This window comes from Bufo gargarizans, chromosome 6 (assembly GCF_014858855.1).
Source record: "Bufo gargarizans isolate SCDJY-AF-19 chromosome 6, ASM1485885v1, whole genome shotgun sequence".
In the NCBI taxonomy this organism is placed as follows: Eukaryota; Metazoa; Chordata; class Amphibia; order Anura; family Bufonidae; genus Bufo; species Bufo gargarizans.
In genome coordinates this window covers 330,336,169-330,355,131 of record NC_058085.1, presented here as the reverse complement: position 1 = coordinate 330,355,131, position 18,963 = coordinate 330,336,169, and the positions used below count along the sequence as shown (strand labels likewise).

Below are 18,963 nucleotides of genomic sequence, written 5' to 3'. Positions count from 1 at the left end.
CGCACTGGCTGAATCAAAATTACGGAGACTCCTACAAGGAGAGCGGCCGGTAGAGGAGTATTGCTCTGACTTCCGTAGGTGGGCTACGGATACCCAATGGAACGACGCGGCTCTCAGGAGTCAGTTCTGCTCTGGGTTATCCGAAAGGGTTAAGGATGCGCTTGCATTGTATGAGACCCCCTTTTCCCTTGATGCAGTTATGTCCCTTTCTATCCGTATAGATAGACGCCTTAGGGACAGGTTGAAAAAACCGGAGCCATTGATAACCCCTCCCAAGCAGCAGTTAGTCTGTACGGACATAGACGAGCCTATGCAGCTAGGAGGAACTACTCGTCAGGTCCATCCTCCTGAGGTTCGCCGTAGGCGTGGGGGTTGTTTTTTTTGTGGGGAGAGGGGTCATTTCATTAACATCTGTCCTTCTTTCCTCAGAAACAAAAAAACCGTCGGAAAACTACTAACCCCAGGCTGTGTGGAGGATGTCAGCCGGGGGGTATACGTTTCCTCCATACGTACATCGCAATTTTTGTTGCCAGCGGTTATTGTTTTTGGTGATAAGACAGAGACTGTTTCTTTCTTTCTAGACAGTGGAGCAGGGGTAAATTTGATAGATGCCCATTTTGCCCGCACTATGGGTTTGTCTCTCTGTACGCTGCAGAGACCTATTCCCATATTTGCTATAGATTCTGCTCCTCTGTCTCAGAGAAACCTCACCCACATCGTTCATAATTTACACCTTCGGGTAGGGGACCACCATAACGAGATGCTTTCATGTTATGTTCTGGAGGGGCTTCCCACTCCGGTGGTGCTGGGCCTACCCTGGTTGGTAGCGCACAATCCAGTGGTGGATTGGCAGGCCAGGGAGATATTGGAGTGGAGTGAGCCGTGCAGAGAAAATTGCTTAAATAGCAATTGCTTAGTCGCCTCCATAACTACCCTACCTACATTTGTTTCGGACTTTGAGGACGTTTTTTCTGAAAAGGGTTGTCAGAAGTTACCACCTCATCGTCCTTATGATTGCCCGGTTAACCTCATTCCCGGCGCAAAATTACCCAAGACCAGGTTATATAATCTTTCAGGTCCAGAGAGACAAGCCATGAAGGATTATATCTCCGAGAGTTTGGCTAAGGGACACATCAGACCCTCTTCTTCACCCGTGGCTGCAGGGTTTTTCTTTGTTAAAAAGAAAGATGGGGGCCTGCGTCCTTGCCTAGATTTTCGTGAATTAAATCGGATAACCATCCGAGACCCATACCCTCTTCCTCTCATTCCTGACCTGTTTAACCAGATTGCGGGTGCTAGGTGGTTCTCCAAACTCGATCTTAGGGGGGCCTACAATCTGATTCGTATCAAGGAGGGGGATGAGTGGAAGACAGCTTTTAACACCCCTGAGGGGCATTATGAAAATCTAGTTATGCCTTTCGGCCTGACCAATGCTCCTGCCGTCTTTCAACATTTCGTTAATGACATTTTTAGTCATCTAATCGGCAGGTTTGTGGTAATATACCTAGATGATATCTTAATTTATTCGTCTGATCTGAAAACACATGAGGAGCATGTCAGACAAGTACTACAGGTCCTACGGACGAATGAATTATATGCTAAAATTGAAAAATGTGTTTTTGCCGTTCAGGAGATACAATTCCTAGGTTATTATTTATCTGCGTCAGGTTTCCGTATGGATCCTAGGAAGGTCCAGGCAATTTTGGATTGGGATCTTCCTGAGAACCTCAAAGCACTACAACGGTTCTTGGGCTTTGCGAATTTCTATAGGAAATTCATTAAAAACTATTCGGTGATCGTAAAACCCCTTACTGACATGACTAGGAAGGGGACTGATTTTTCTAAATGGTCTGACGCCGCTAAAGTTGCTTTTTCCTCTCTAAAAGAGAGGTTTACCTCAGCACCTGTACTAGTCCAACCTGATGTCTCTCAGCCTTTTATTGTTGAAGTCGATGCATCAGAGGTGGGAGTGGGGGCTGTGCTGTCTCAGGGTCCGTCTCCTGGCAAATGGCGTCCTTGTGCTTTCTTTTCTAAAAAACTATCTGCAGCGGAACACAACTACGATATTGGCAATAGGGAACTGTTAGCTATTTAACTTGCGTTTGAGGAGTGGCGTCACTTTTTAGAGGGGGCAGTCCACCCCGTCACTGTGTTTACGGACCACAAAAATCTGCTGTACCTCGAATCAGCTAAGCGTCTCACCCCTAGACAGGCTAGGTGGTCGCTATTTTTTACCAGGTTTAACTTTGTGATTACCTATCGTCCTGGGGTAAAGAATACCAAGGCTGATGCACTATCTCGTTGTTTCCCTGGAGGGGGTAATGTGAGTGATCCGGTACCCATTCTACAAAGAGGAGTAGTTGTCTCTGCGGTACACTCTGCCTTGGAGGGGAAGGTGTTAGAGGCCCAGGGGGACGCCCCGGTCTCTTGCCCTTCAGAGAAGTTGTTTGTACCGTTGAACCTACGTCTCGAATTATTAAAGGAACATCATAATTCGGCACTTGCTGGGCACCCGGGTAGTAAAGCAACCTTAGAGCTATTGTCTCGTCGTTTTTGGTGGCCAAGGTTGCGTCAGGATGTATTGGATTTTGTGTCTTCTTGTTCTACCTGTGCGCGCGCAAAAGTTTCACATACACGTCCTGCAGGGTCTCTATTACCACTCGTCATTCCCAATAGACCATGGACACATCTGTCTATGGATTTTATCACTGACTTACCTTTGTCTGCGGGTAAAACAGTGATTTTGGTAGTAGTGGACAGGTTTAGCAAAATGGCACACTTTATTGCGTTACCCGCACTACCTAATGCTAAAACTCTTGCTCAGGTATTCGTCAGTGAGATCGTGAAGCTTCACGGGGTCCCCTCCGATGTTGTTTCGGACCGGGGAACCCAGTTTATTTCTAAATTTTGGAAAGCTTTTTGTTCCCGTTTAGGGGTTCACTTGTCCTTTTCCTCAGCTTTCCATCCTCAGTCGAATGGACAGACTGAGCGTACCAACCAAAACCTGGAGACATATCTAAGATGTTTTGTGTCTGAAAACCAAGAGTTGTGGTCATCATATTTACCGTTAGCTGAGTTTGCCATAAATAATCGCCGTCAGGAATCCACTGGCAAGTCACCTTTTCTTGGTGCATATGGTTTTCATCCCCAATTCTGTACTTTCAAAGAAGGGGGGTCTTCTGGGGTTCCCGAAGAGGAACGGTTTTCGTCATCTCTTTCATCAGTATGGCAGAAGGTGCAAGCTAACTTGAAAAATATGGGAGGTAAATACAAATGCATGGCTGATAAGAGACGGTCGCCAGGTCCGGACCTAGGAGTGAATGACTATGTGTGGTTGTCTACAAGGAATATCAAGTTGAAGGTTCCCTCTTGGAAACTGGGTCCTAGGTTTATTGGTCCTTACAAGATTGTAGCCATCATCAACCCCGTGGCTTTTCGCCTGGAGTTACCTCAGACTTTTAAAATCCATAATGTCTTTCATAAGTCGTTACTCAAAAAATATGTTCCACCTCTAGAACCGTCACCGCTGCCACCCCCTCCTGTTGTCATGGATGGTAGTTTGGAATTTCAGATATCCAAAATTATTGACTCTCGTTGGGTCCGCCGCTCTCTCCAATATCTGGTGCACTGGAGAGGTTACGGTCCCGAGGAAAGAATGTGGGTTCCTGCGTCTGAGGTAAACGCCGACAGGCTAGTTCAGATTTTTCATGCCTCTCATCCTGAGAGACCTGGTCCTGAGTGTCCGGAGGCCCCTCGTAGAGAAGGGGGTACTGTCACGAGGGTGTCAAGAGCCACGCCTGACTCCGTTGTACCCGGGGTCAGGAGGTCGCAGCGGTTGGCTGCACGCTCTGTCAGATAGGGAAGTTTCCTTATTGTAGCTTTCTGGGTTTGCTTTACAAACCCTTTTGGCTCACTCAGGGATCCGTAGCTCCTTCTCTCAGCTGTTCCTTGTCCAGCACTCCCAATCCTCCTTATATTCCCCTCTCACACTTCTCTGGTTGCCAGATATAGAGCTTCCTGCCTGGACATCTATTCTGACCCACTGGAGCTGTGTTGCTGCGTTCTCTGAGTGTTGCCTTAGAACGCTACCCTCTGGATCCCTGTTGGACCTTTGTGGACAATTGTTGCCGCCCACCTGGGTGTTTGTGTTTGTCTGTGTTTGTCTGTCCTCTCCCTGGTGTTTCCCTCTTAGTGCAGTGGTGAGGACTAGCGATCCCACCGGCCCGTTCATTATCTAGGGCTCATTTCAGGGAAAGCCAGGGTTTAGGCACGTGATCGCCGCACGGGTGAGGAACCCGTCTAGGGACGTCAGGGCAGGCAGGTACCAGCTGCAAGGTGAGTTAGGGGTCACCACCTTTCCCTCTCCCTTGTGCAGGGCTTTCCCTGTTTTCCTCCCTGTGTGTGTTGCCGGTCATTACAGGGAGTGCCTGATCGATTTGACAAAATCTGGGGCTTGTGGGTGCAAGCAGAGGGCACGGCTTGAGGTTATTGGTGGTTGGGACTGCACTACCCAAGAGTGTGTATGAGAGTGTGGATGCGGTGTGAGTGAGTGCTGATTTCACATTGTGATGACAGTGATGCTCTGTAATAAAGCTGCACTTATGTTTCTTACTGTCGTGAAATATGATAATGATGGATTTGTGTGGACTTGCTTACGCGAGTGACTGTGCCATGCAGAATTGTTTTCCCTTTAGGATTGTTGTATTAACTTAAAAAGTGTTAAATAAACACTATTAAAAAAAGTAAAAATAAATAAATAAAATGCATACAGACAAAAAAAAAAGCAAAATTCACAGATTGACCTTTCATTTATTTTATGCCTTAGTGCCTGGCAATCTTTGTTGCAAGATCTAACCCTATACTTATCTAGGTATATTAGTATGCAGTTTTGTAAGGTTTTGCTGTTAAAATCAGTTGATAACAATGGGGAGAGATAATGACAATAGTTTATCCAGCCAAGATACTGTGCATGGCTGTGCTAAGAGGTTTGCCATGCCTACCAGTAAAGCCCTAGCTGGTCGAGTAAGCCAAACCATTCAGGTTCAGCACCCAATCCTAGAACTAGGCAGTGGATTTAAGTCTGCTACTCAATGATTGGCAGTTGAGTTGCCTGGGATTTTGTTATCCTGGTTCCTGTGCTTTGTGCTATTCATTACAACTGCATCAGAATTCCAGGTAATCTTACTGTGGCTTGTCTTCTAGATCAATCTGTTGTCTGCTGAATTGGCTTGTACTGATTCTCCTGGTATTCTAACTGTGGCCAGTTTCTGGATTAGCTCCTTGTACACTGTTTTGGTACTATCCATCACTCCTGATTCTGACCCGATGGTCTACTACTGGATGCTCACCAGTCATTTTGGTAGGCCTGCTTCTAGTAACCTTACACCAGTTTTCTGCTACCTTACTCAGCAAACTTAACCTCAGCCGTTAGCAGCCAAGTTCATCTGGTCTAGCAGTGGCTGGTGGAAAAGAACCTAGGAGAACCCTTAGCTTCCTACCATCTATAGTGATTAGGAAGGCTGGTAGAAGTTTCTTTGCTGGCTGTGGTTCTAGATTGTGACCATAGTTTTCTGACAGATAATGGACTGGTTATTGTTGATTTGGTTATTTAACTGCTAATTTTTAAGTTGAGTCCACAAAAGACCACAAACATTTTACATTTGACCCTAAAAAGCATCTTTTGTCTTTTCACACCCACGGCCATCTGTGCAAATGATATTACAGCTCTAGGTTCATTCCATCTTACCTGGTTCTTTCCTGGTTGGAAATTCTCATCCAGTGAGACAACTCTGAATTTTACTGTTAGAAAAAAAAATGCAAATAGGAATGTTTAGAATATTCAAAGTAGATTTTTATACGCCTCCATATAATTTTAGGTGTATTCTTTACCCTGAAATTATATAATTACTGAAGATCTCGCAGCATGATGACATAATTCTGGTATAGAAGCAAGCAAGCACATTATGGATCCCAGGGGCGTATTGACCATAGACTTTACAGGGAAATACTCCGTTGGGCCGAAGCCCAGGGGTCCAGCCAGTGGAAGTTTCTGGAGATGTATTTTGTGCTGCTGGCAGTATTTTGTGATTTTGGCTCTGTTAGGGTGATATAATGTGCCACAATATGGTATTGCTGGCCCTACCTTCTATTAATTTGGACCCAACTACAAAACAGGGCACTTTTAGTATTTTTTCCAGGGCCACTTTAAGTTCCCAGTCCCCACTGATGGATCCGTAGGCACTCCTTTGACACAATTGAAATGACATCTGGCTGGCCTGTTGCATGAGCGCTTGGCAAATGAAAGCATCTGCGTTGGTCCCATGTTCATATGTGCCCGCATTGCTGAAAAAATGATGTTTTTTTATGTATGCAAATGAGCCTCTAGGAACAATGGAGGGTTGCCATTACTCCAAGAGTCCCTGCTCTCTCTTAACCTAATTGCTGTGCCCTCTGTATTTTTATTGAAATTCATAGGTACAAATCTGATGACAGATGCCCTTTATAACCCCTTAGTGACCAAGCACATTTTTTTTAAATTGCATTCCAAGAGCTAGAACTTTTTTCATAAATGTACTTGTATGAGGTCTTATTTTTTTGCAGGACAAGTTATAGTTTTTAATGCACCATTTTAAGTACATGTAATGATTGATTAAAGCCAGACGTTTAGCTAAAACCCCCTTTTTTTAAGTCAGTAAAAACACGTATGGGTGGTCACTAAGGTTTTTTTTAAAGGGAATCTGTCACTATGAAAATGATTATACATCAATCTGCTCATCTGCTCCTGCACTGTAACATTTTGCTTTTGAATTGAAAATCTATTTATAATTATAATTAAATATCATTTTTTTCTAGTCAATTTATGGTTGTTGAAAAAATGTGATTAAGATAAATCTGCATCAAAAGTTATACATACATTACACACTGCTCACCTGGTACCCGCTGGTCTCTACTTTCTGGTCCTATCTCAACACCCAGGAAATGCCAGTGATTAGTTCTGCTGGCATTTTCTGGTTTTTTTGGAGGGGATCACTAAGTAAAGACCAGGGGTACACACCAAGTATCAACACATGAATGGCTGGGAATCTGTCAGTGACACTTTCTTAATATTTTTTTTTTTTTATGAGCCCTTTTTAAAAAAAATAAAAAATTGTCATTCTACATTGATATTATCTGAAGAAATGTGCATGGATACTGACCAATTTATTGCCAGTTGAGAGTACAACCACATTCCTGAACTTCTGGCTTAACATGCTCAAACATATTACTAGGATCTTTAATGAATAAAAGTAAATCACTAGTATACGAGGATATTTTGTCTTCTCTTCTCCTCACTCCGAACCCCATGATGTTTAAGTAGTTTTCTATTAAAATAGGCAAAGGCTCCATCACCAAAGCGAAGAGCAGCATAGAGACAGGTCAACCCTGTCTTGTCCCTCAGATGAGTGAGAAGGTATCAGATATTCAGCCCTTCAAGCTAATTATTGTGGTAGGGCCTGAATAAAGAAGACACACTTATCTAATGAAAGTTGCACTCTTTCCAAATCTCAGCACGGACCATAAAAAAACCACTGTATCATCTTAAATGCTCCACTTTTATTTGCTGCTCAGAGCAAATTGTTAATAATGTAAAATAAGTTATTTGTAAATTTACACATAAGAAATAAACCCTAGTATCTCTCAAGTCAGCTCTGATTAAGTTTGTTGTTATATTGGCACCCCATGCCATCCTGCTCCTCTCGGCAGGCCCTGACATTGGCCTACGTACACTACTGGCGCTGCTGTCTCTGCCTGCTGGTTCCCGCTGGTCCTCCTCTGCCCTCCAGGATCAGGTCCTGCTGCCGGAGTTCTGTGTCCCCTGTTGCAGCCTACGCTGGTCTACCTGTTCTCTCCACTTCTCACGTATGGGGCACAGGCTATCCGGAGTTTAAAGGACCAGTGTGCATCCTAACCTTCCCCAGCCAATAGCTAGAAACCTGTGGATACTTAAGGCACCTTTCCCTGTTTCTAGATCCTGCAAAAGATGTTATATCAGCTTATCTGCCCATGTCCTGATTTCTGCCCGTTTACTGGATTCTGACCCTCTGCCGCCTGGCCTGAACTATGCCACATCACTGTACTCTGACTGTGCTGCCTGCCCTGACCTTTTGACTTCACACGAACTCTGCTTGCCCCCAACTTGGCTTTCTACTGACTACAAGTCTTGCCTGATCCCTCAGTGCTTTGCACTGGTGTCTCTGGCAACCGTGGGTCAGCAGCTGTCAACCACACCGGGACTACTTAATAAGGTTGCGGTCTGTTGGATCACCTGCAGTGAAATCTACATCCCTGTATAGGGGTTAAAGGATGAATACCAGGGGACTGCAGGATAGTAGCCTCAGATTTAGCCCAAAATCAAACCAGTTCGTTGACACAATGCTTCCACCCACATTGCCCATAACAGTTGTCTCTTGCTGGACCTTTGAAGTCTATTATCATGGCACATCTCTGATAGGATAGTCCGAAGCTGGATGTAACTCAGGACTAGTGAAAAATAGGCTTACAAAGATAGTCACCTTTCACCACAGATTGTATTTGCAAAAAGATGCTCAAAAAACTAAATGCAGAAGGAAAATGAGAACTTTTAAAATTCAATTTTCATTTGATAAAGTGAAAATAGTGTATATTAAACCACAATTACCAGTCTGCCCGGGTTTATAGATGGCTTTGTCTGTCTGGATAAAGGTTGCTGCTCGTTTGCCCTTTAGAAGAAGTTTACTTTTTTTGTAAATTGAATTGCCAGCATGGTTAATTGCAGCATGAATTGTAGCCACTTCTTCATTGCCTTCTGACGGCTTCGGAACCTATAAACAGTCCACAAATTATAGATGCAGATACAGTTGCAGTTAGGATTACTGCATACCTCGTCCTAATACTAATTAGAAACTTACTTGCAATAAGATTTGCATAGCCTTAAAAATAAATAATACCAACTGTATGAGTAAGCACTGTATTCACTTGACCTTTGCAATAGGTTTTTAACTAAAGTTTGGCTCCAAATACTGAAAAAAACTGATTTTGCATTTGGTTCCATGCAACAGGGTGAAGCGTAATTCACATTTGCAATCTATTAATGCAATAAATTAAAAAGTGAGGGAAATTTGCAAATGATCTCAACCATTGACCGCTATGCCATATTTTTTTTAGCAGATACAGTTAAATCTTAATACATTGCATTGATGGGGGTCCATTGGAGTTTATATTTTTATGGCGAGAATAGTGCTATTATCTGCTCAGAAGTACCAGAAGGCCTAAATACAAATGCGAATCAAGCCTAAGAAATGAGAATTTACTTGAAAATGTTACCTTGAAGGGAATGCAGTGGAAATAAGTGTTTTCCTGAAGATTGCTTTCAAAGAGTGTTATGTTACTGGTCGCCTTTTGTAAGACCAACTGCACACTGGTTTCTCCCACCATGCCCACCATGTGTAGACAGACAAGTTCAGATTGTTTTGAATAGACTTCTGAGGGAAAGATGACGGCATAGCGCCTGGATAGAAATGGAAAAGAGGACTAATATTAGATATATAATGCAATTATACCTGGTCCATGGGCAGATTTAAAAATCAGTAAAAGTAAAATAGCTGCTAAAATCAATCCAAGAGCCCCTGATTAGGGATGAGCGAACCCGAACTGTATAGTTCGGGTTCGTACCGAATTTTGGGGTGTCCATGACACGGAATCGGACATTTTCGAAAAAGTCCGGGTTCGGGTTCGGTGTTCGTCGCTTTCTTGGCGCCTTTTGAAAGGCTGCAAAGCAGCCAATCAACAAGCGTCATACTACTTGCCCCAAGAGGCCGTCACAGCCATGCCTACTATTGGCATGGCTGTAATTGGCCAGAGCACCATGTGACCCAGCCTCTATTTAAGCTGGAGTCACGTAGCGCCGCACGTCACTCTGCTTTGAACAGCAGAGGGAGAGGTTGCAGCCGCGACGTTAGGGCGAGATTAGGCAGTGATTAACTCCTCCAAAAGACTTCATTCAGAGATCGATCTGCAGCTGTGAATAATTGAACTGCTGCTATTGAATTGCTCACTGTTTTTAGGCTGCCCAGAGCGTTTTTCAGTCCCTTTTTTCTGGGGTGATCGTGGCCATTTTGTGTCTTGTGGTGCGCCAGCACAAGCTGCCACCAAGTGCATTTAACCCTCAATGGTGTGGTTGTTTTTTGGCTAAATCCTACATCAGGGTCAAGCTGTCACACCAAGTGCATTTAACCAGCAATAGTGTGGTTATTTTTTGGCCATATATTACATCAGGGGCAAGCTGAGCCTGTCACCAAGTGCATTTAACCCTCAATGGTGTGGTTGTTTTTTGGCTAAATCCTACATCAGGGTCAAGCTGTCACACCAAGTGCATTTAACCATCAATAGTCTGGTTATTTTTTGGCCATATACTACATCAGGGGCAAGTTGTCACCAAGTGCATTTAACCCTCAATGGTGTGGTTGTTTTTTGGCTAAATCCTACATCAGGGTCAAGCTGTCACACCAAGTGCATTTAACCATCAATAGTCTGGTTAGTTTTTGGCTATATACTACATCAGGGGCAATCTGTCACCAAGTGCATTTAACCCTCAATGGTGTGGTTGTTTTTTGGCTAAATCCTACATCAGGGTCAAGCTGTCACACCAAGTGCATTTAACCATCAATAGTCTGGTTATTTTTTGGCCATATACTACATCAGGGGCAAGCTGAGCCTGTCACCAAGTGCATTTAACCCTCAATGGTGTGGTTGTTTTTTGGCTAAATCCTACATCAGGGTCAAGCTGTCACACCAAGTGCATTTAACCATCAATAGTCTGGTTATTTTTTGGCTAAATACTACATCAGGGGCAAGCTGAGCCTGTCACCAAGTGCATTTAACCCTCAATAGTGTGGTTGGTCAAGCTGTCACACCAAGTGCATTTAACCATCAATAGTGTGGTTATTTTTTGGCCATATCCAAGTCTAATTCTGTCAGTAAACGTATACCTGTCACCCAGCGGCTAAATAATAGGCCTCAAATTTATATCCAGCTAAATCTGTCATTACTGCTGTGGCTGGTCAAGTTATTTAGTGTCTGTCAAAGCACATTTTTTGTTCTGGGTTGAAATACAATTCCCAATTTAGCAATTTCCTATTTTAGTGGTTTCTGCTGTATCAGAGCTATTTTAAATCTATCCCTAAAAGGGTATATCAGATTCAAGGTGCACATAGGGTCATTCTGAATAACTTCACACACACGCTACTGTGCATTTCCAAGTCTAATTCTGTCAGTAAACGTATACCTGTCACCCAGCGCCTAAATACTAGGCCTCAAATTTATATCCAGCTAAATCTGTCGTTACTGCTGTGGCTGGTCAAGTTATTTAGTGTCCGTCAAAGCACATTTTTTGTTCTGGGTTGAAATACAATTCCCAATTTAGCAATTTCATAATTTAGTGGTTTCTGCTGTATCAGAGCTATTTTAAATCTATCCCTAAAAGGGTATATCAGATTCAAGGTGCACATAGGGTCATTCTGAATAACTTCACACACACGCTACTGTGCATTTCCAAGTCTAATTCTGTCAGTAAACCTATACCTGTCACCCAGCGCCTAAATACTAGGCCTCAAATTTATATCCAGCTAAATCTGTCGTTACTGCTGTGGCTGGTCAAGTTATTTAGTGTCCGTCAAAGCACATTTTTTGTTCTGGGTTGAAATACAATTCCCAATTTAGCAATTTCTTAATTTAGTGGTTTCTGCTGTATCAGAGCTATTTTAAATCTATCCCTAAAAGGGTATATCAGATTCAAGGTGCACATAGGGTAATTCTGAATAACTTCACACACACGCTACTGTGCATTTCCAAGTCTAATTCTGTCAGTAAACCTATACCTGTAACCCAGCACCTAAATACTAGGCCTCAAATTTATATCCAGCTAAATGTGTCGTTACTGCTGTGGCTGGTCAAGTTATTTAGTGTCCGTCAAAGCACAGTTTTTGTTCTGGGTTGAAATACAATTCCCAATTTAGCAATTTCCTAATTTAGTGGTTTCTGCTGTATCAGAGCTATTTTAAATCTATCCCTAAAAGGGTATATCAGAATTAAGGTGCACATAGGGTCATTCTGAATAACTTCACACACACGCTACTGTGCATTTCCAAGTCTAATTCTGTCAGTAAACCTATACCTGTCACCCAGCGCCTAAATAATAGGCCTCAAATTTATATCCAGCTAAATCTGTCGTTACTGCTGTGCCTGTATTAGTGTAATACGGTACCTAAATAGATAGCCAGATAGTAGAGTTGAGCGAACACCTGGATGTTCGGGTTCGAGAAGTTCGGCCGAACTTCCCGAAAATGTTCGGGTTCGGGATCCGAACCCGATCCGAACTTCGTCCCGAACCCGAACCCCATTGAAGTCAATGGGGACCCGAACTTTTCGGCACTAAAACGGCTGTAAAACAGCCCAGGAAAGGGCTAGAGGGCTGCAAAAGGCAGCAACATGTAGGTAAATCCCCTGCAAACAAATGTGGATAGGGAAATGAATTAAAATAAAAATTAAATAAATAAAAACTAACCAAAATCTATTGGAGAGAGGTCCCATAGCAGAGAATCTGGCTTCCCGTCACCCACCACTGGAACAGTCCATTCTCAGATATTTAGGCCCAGCACCCAGGCAGAGGAGAGAGGTCCCGTAACAGAGGATCTGGCTTCATGTCAGCAGAGAATCAGTCTTCATGTCATAGCAGAGAATCAGGCTTCACGTCACCCACCACTGTAAGAGTCCATTTTCATAAATTTAGGCCCAGCACCCAGGCAGAGGAGAGAGGTCCCGTAACAGACAATCTGGCTTCATGTCAGCAGAGAATTAGTCTGCATGTCATAGCAGAGAATCAGGCTTCACGTCAGCCACCAATGCAACAGTCCATTGTCAGATATTTAGGCCCAGCACCCAGGCAGAGGAGAGAGGTCCCGTAACAGAGGACCTGGCTTCATGTCAGCAGAGAATCAGTCTTCATATCATAGCAGAGAATCAGGCTTCACGTCACCCACCACTGCAACAGTCCATTTTCATAAATTTAGGCCCAGCACCCAGGCAGAGGAGAGAGGTCCCGTAACAGAGGATCTGGCTTCATGTCAGCAGAGAATCAGTCTGCATGTCATAGCAGAGAATCAGGCTTCACGTCAACCACCACTGCAACAGTCCATTGTCATAAATTTAGGCCCAGCACCCAGGCAGAGGAGAGAGGTCCCGTAACAGACAATCTGGCTTCATGTCAGCAGAGAATCAGTCTTCATGTCATAGCAGAGAATCAGTCTTCATGTCATAGCAGAGAATCAGGCTTCACGTCACCCACCACTGTAAGAGTCCATTTTCATAAATTTAGGCCCAGCACCCAGGCAGAGGAGAGAGGTCCCGTAACAGACAATCTGGCTTCATGTCAGCAGAGAATCAGTCTTCATGTCATAGCAGAGAATCAGGCTTCACGTAACCCACCACTGTAAGAGTCCATTTTCATAAATTTAGGCCCAGCACCAGGCAGAGGAGAGAGGTCCCGTAACAGACAATCTGGCTTCATATCAGCAGAGAATCAGTCTTCATGTCATAGCAGAGAATCAGGCTTCACGTCACCCACCACTGCAACAGTCCATTTTCATAAATTTAGGCCCAGCACCCAGGCAGAGGAGAGAGGTCCCGTAACAGACAATCTGGCTGCATGTCAGCAGAGAATTAGTCTGCATGTCATAGCAGAGAATCAGGCTTCACGTCAGCCACCAATGCAACAGTCCATTGTCAGATATTTAGGCCCAGCACCCAGGCAGAGGAGAGAGGTCCCGTAACAGAGGATCTGGCTTCATGTCAGCAGAGAATCAGTCTTCATATCATAGCAGAGAATCAGGATTCACGTCACCCACCACTGCAACAGTCCATTTTCATAAATTTAGGCCCAGCACCCAGGCAGAGGAGAGAGGTCCCGTAACAGAGGATCTGGCTTCATGTCAGCAGAGAATCAGTCTGCATGTCATAGCAGAGAATCAGGCTTCACGTCAGCCACCACTGCAACAGTCCATTGTCATAAATTTAGGCCCAGCACCCAGGCAGAGGAGAGAGGTCCCGTAACAGACAATCTGGCTTCATGTCAGCAGAGAATCAGTCTTCATGTCATAGCAGAGAATCAGTCTTCATGTCATAGCAGAGAATCAGGCTTCACGTCACCCACCACTGTAAGAGTCCATTTTCATAAATTTAGGCCCAGCACCCAGGCAGAGGAGAGAGGTCCCGTAACAGACATTCTGGCTTCATGTCAGCAGAGAATCAGTCTTCATGTCATAGCAGAGAATCAGGCTTCACGTCACCCACCACTGTAACAGTCCATTTTCATAAATTTAGGCCCAGCACCCAGGCAGAGGAGAGAGGTCCCGTAACAGACAATCTGGCTTCATGTCAGCAGAGAATTAGTCTGCATGTCATAGCAGAGAATCAGGCTTCACGTCACCCACCACTGTAAGAGTCCATTTTCATAAATTTAGGCCCAGCACCCAGGCAGAGGAGAGAGGTCCCGTAACAGACATTCTGGCTTCATGTCAGCAGAGAATCAGTCTGCATGTCATAGCAGAGAATCAGGCTTCACGTCACCCAACATTGGAACAGTCCATTGGCATATATTTAGGCCCCGGCACCCAGACAGAGGAGAGGTTCATTCAACTTTGGGTAGCCTCGCAATATAATGGTAAAATGAAAATAAAAATAGGATTGAATGAGGAAGTGCCCTGGAGTACAATAATATATGGTTAAGGGGAGGTAGTTAATGTCTAATCTGCACAAGGGACGGACAGGCCCTGTGGGATCCATGCCTGGTTCATTTTTATGAACGTCAGCTTGTCCACATTGGCTGTAGACAGGCGGCTGCGTTTGTCTGTAATGACGCCCCCTGCCGTGCTGAATACACGTTCAGACAAAATGCTGGCCGCCGGGCAGGCCAGCACCTCCAAGGCATAAAAGGCTAGCTCTGGCCACGTGGACAATTTAGAGACCCAGAAGTTGAATGGGGCCGAACCATCAGTCAGTACGTGGAGGGGTGTGCACACGTACTGTTCCACCATGTTAGTGAAATGTTGCCTCCTGCTAAAACGTTGCGTATCAGGTGGTGGTGCAGTTAGCTGTGGCGTGTTGACAAAAGTTTTCCACATCTCTGCCTTGCTAACCCTGCCCTCAGAGGAGCTGGCCGTGACACAGCTGCCTTGGCGACCTCTTGCTCCTCCTCTGCCTTGGCCTTGGGCTTCCACTTGTTCCCCTGTGACATTTGGGAATGCTCTCAGTAGCGCGTCTACCAACGTGCGCTTGTACTCGCGCATCTTCCTATCACGCTCCAGTGCAGGAAGTAAGGTGGGCACATTGTCTTTGTAGCGTGGATCCAGCAGGGTGGCAACCCAGTAGTCCGCACAGGTTAAAATGTGGGCAACTCTGCTGTCGTTGCGCAGGCACTGCAGCATGTAGTCGCTCATGTGTGCCAGGCTGCCCAGGGGTAAGGACAAGCTGTCCTCTGTGGGAGGCGTATCGTCATTGTCCTGCCTTTCCCCCCAGCCACGCACCAGTGATGGACCCGAACTGCGTTGGGTGCCACCCCGCTGTGACCATGCTTCATCCTCATCCTCCTCCACCTCCTCCTCATCCTCGTCCTCCTCGTCCTCCAGTAGTGGGCCCTGTCTGGCCACATTTGTACCTGGCCTCTGCTGTTGCCAAAAACCTCCCTCTGAGTCACTTCGAAGAGACTGGCCTGAAAGTGCTAAAAATGACCCCTCTTCCTCCTCCTCCTCCTCCCACTCCTGGGCCACCTCCTCTTCCATCATCGCCCTAAGTGTTTTCTCAAGGAGACATAGAAGTGGTATTGTAACGCTGATAACGGCGTCATCGCCACTGGCCATGTTGGTGGAGTACTCGAAACAGCGCAACAGGGCACACAGGTCTCGCATGGAGGCCCAGTCATTGGTGGTGAAGTGGTGCTGTTCTGTAGTGCGACTGACCCGTGCGTGCTGCAGCTGAAACTCCACTATGGCCTGCTGCTGCTCGCACAGTCTGTCCAGCATGTGCAAGGTGGAGTTCCACCTGGTGGGCACGTCGCATATGAGGCGGTGAGCGGGAAGGCCGAAGTTGCGCTGTAGCGCAGACAGGCGAGCAGCAGCAGGATGTGAACGCCGGAAGCGCAAACAGACGGCCCGCACTTTATGCAGCAGCTCTGACATGTCGGGGTAGTTGTGAATGAACTTCTGCACCACCAAATTCAGCACATGCGCCAAGCAAGGGATGTGCGTCAAATTGGCTAGTCCCAGAGCTGCAACGAGATTTCGCCCATTATCACACACCACCAGGCCGGGCTTGAGGCTCACCGGCAGCAACCACTCGTCGGTCTGTTGTTCTATACCCCGCCACAACTCCTGTGCGGTGTGGGGCCTGTCCCCCAAACATATGAGTTTCAGAATGGCCTGCTGACGTTTACCCCGGGCTGTGCTGAAGTTGGTGGTGAAGGTGTGTGGCTGACTGGATGAGCAGGTGGAAGAAGAAGAGGAGGAAGCCGAGAAGGAGGAGGTGGCAACAGGAGGCAAAGAATGTTGCCCTGCGATCCTTGGCGGCGGAAGGACGTGCGCTAAACAGCTCTCCGCCTGGGGCCCAGCTGCCACTACATTTACCCAGTGTGCAGTTAGGGAGATATAGCGTCCCTGGCCGTGCTTACTGGTCCACGTATCTGTGGTTAGGTGGACCTTGCTACAGATGGCGTTGCGCAGTGCACTCTTGATTTTATCGGATACTTGGTTGTGCAGGGAAGGCACGGCTCTCTTGGAGAAGTAGTGGCGGCTGGGAACAACATACTGTCGGACAGCAAGCGACATGAGCTGTTTGAAGCTGTCTGTGTCCACCAGCCTAAATGACAGCATTTCATAGGCCAGTAGTTTAGAAATGCTGGCATTCAGGGCCAGGGATCGAGGGTGGCTAGGTGGGAATTTACGCTTTCTCTCAAATGTTTGTGAGGTGGAGAGCTGAACGCTGCCGTGTGACATGGTTGAGACGCTTGGTGACGGAGGTGGTGGTGGTGTTGGTGGTACATCCCCTGTTTGCTGGGCGGCAGGTGCCAACGTTCCTCCAGAGGCAGAGGAAGAGGCCGAGGCGGCAGCAGCAGAAGAGGTAGCAGGGGGAGCCTGAGTGACTTCCTTGGTTTTAAGGTGTTTACTCCACTGCAGTTCATGCTTTGCATGCAGGTGCCTGGTCATGCAGGTTGTGCTCAGGTTCAGAACGTTAATGCCTTGCTTCAGGCTCTGATGGCACAGCGTGCAAACCACTCGGGTCTTGTCGTCAGCACATTCTTTGAAGAAGTGCCATGCCAGGGAACTCCTTGAAGCTGCCTTTGGGGTGCTCGGTCCCAGATGGCGGCGGTCAGTAGCAGGCGGAGTCTCTTGGCGGCGGGTGTTCTGCTTTTGCCCACTGCTCCCTCTTTTGCTACGCTGTTGGCTCGGTCTCACCACTGCCTCTTCCTCCGAACTGTGAAAGTCAGTGGCACGACCTTCATTCCATGTGGGGTCTAGGACCTCATCGTCCCCTGCATCGTCTTCCACCCAGTCTTGATCCCTGACCTCCTGTTCAGTCTGCACACTGCAGAAAGACGCAGCAGTTGGCACCTGTGTTTCGTCATCATCAGAGACATGCTGAGGTGGTATTCCCATGTCCTCATCATCAGGAAACATAAGTGGTTGTGCGTCAGTGCATTCTATGTCTTTCACCGCTGGGGAAGGGCTAGGTGGATGCCCTTGGGAAACCCTGCCAGCGGAGTCTTCAAACAGCATAAGAGACTGCTGCATAACTTGAGGCTGAGACAGTTTCCCTGGTATGCATGGGGGTGATGTGACAGACTGATGGGGTTGGTTTTCAGGCGCCATCTGTGCGCTTTCTGTAGAAGACTGGGTGGGAGATAATGTGAACGTGCTGGATCCACTGTCGGCCACCCAATTGACTAATGCCTGTACCTGCTCAGGCCTTACCATCCTTAGAACGGCATTGGGCCCCACCATATATCGCTGTAAATTCTGGCGGCTACTGGGACCTGAGGTAGTTGGTACACTAGGACGTGTGGATGTGGCAGAACGGCCACGTCCTCTCCCAGCACCAGAGGGTCCACTAACACCACCACGACCATGTCCACGTCCGCGTCCCTTACTAGATTTTTTCCTCATTGTTATGGTTCACCACAACAACAAAAATATTATTTGGCCCAATGTATTGTATTCAAATTCAGCGGGATATAAATTTGAGGCCTAGTATTTAGGCGCTGGGTGACCGGTATGGATTTAGTGACAGAATTAGACTTGGAAATGCACAGTAGCGTGTGTGTGAAGTTATTCTGAATGACCCTATGTGCACCTTGAATATTATATACCCTTTTAGGGATAGATTTCAAATAGCTCTGATATAGCAGAAACCACTAAGTTATGAATTTGCTAAATTGGGAATTGTATTTCAACCCAGAACAAAAAATGTGCTTTGACGGACACTAAATAACTTGCCCATCCACAACAGTACAGCGGTAACGACAGATTTAGCGGGATATAAATTGGAGGCCTAGTATTTAGGCGCTGGGTGACCGGTATGGATTTAGTGACAGAATTAGACTTGGAAATGCACAGTAGCGTGTGTGTGAAGTTATTCTGAATGACCCTATGTGCACCTTGAATATTATATACCCTTTTAGGGATAGATTTCAAATAGCTCTGATATAGCAGAAACCACTAAGTTATGAAATTGCTAAATTGGGAATTGTATTTCAACCCTGAACAAAAAATGTGCTTTAACGGACACTAAATAACTTGCCCAGCCACAACAGTACAGCGGTAACGACAGATTTAGCGGGATATAAATTTGAGGCCTAGTATTTAGGCGCTGGGTGACCGGTATGGATTTAGTGACAGAATT

General features: G+C 46.0%; 1 protein-coding gene across 3 annotated transcripts in view; it reads right to left on the bottom strand.

Annotated features, from left to right (window-relative positions):
- The window catches only part of LOC122939885 (alpha-2-macroglobulin-like), a 191,167-nt gene that overhangs the window by 156,341 nt on the left and 15,863 nt on the right, over positions 1–18,963 (bottom strand). For all 3 annotated transcript variants that reach the window (XM_044296070.1, XM_044296071.1, XM_044296072.1), the window contains exons 2-4: positions 9,343–9,526; positions 8,678–8,840; positions 5,747–5,799 (exon numbers count right to left, since the gene is read on the bottom strand). In XM_044296070.1, coding sequence (XP_044152005.1) covers positions 5,747–5,799; positions 8,678–8,840; positions 9,343–9,526 — 400 coding nt within the window. The remainder of the gene's footprint in view (positions 1–5,746; positions 5,800–8,677; positions 8,841–9,342; positions 9,527–18,963) is intronic.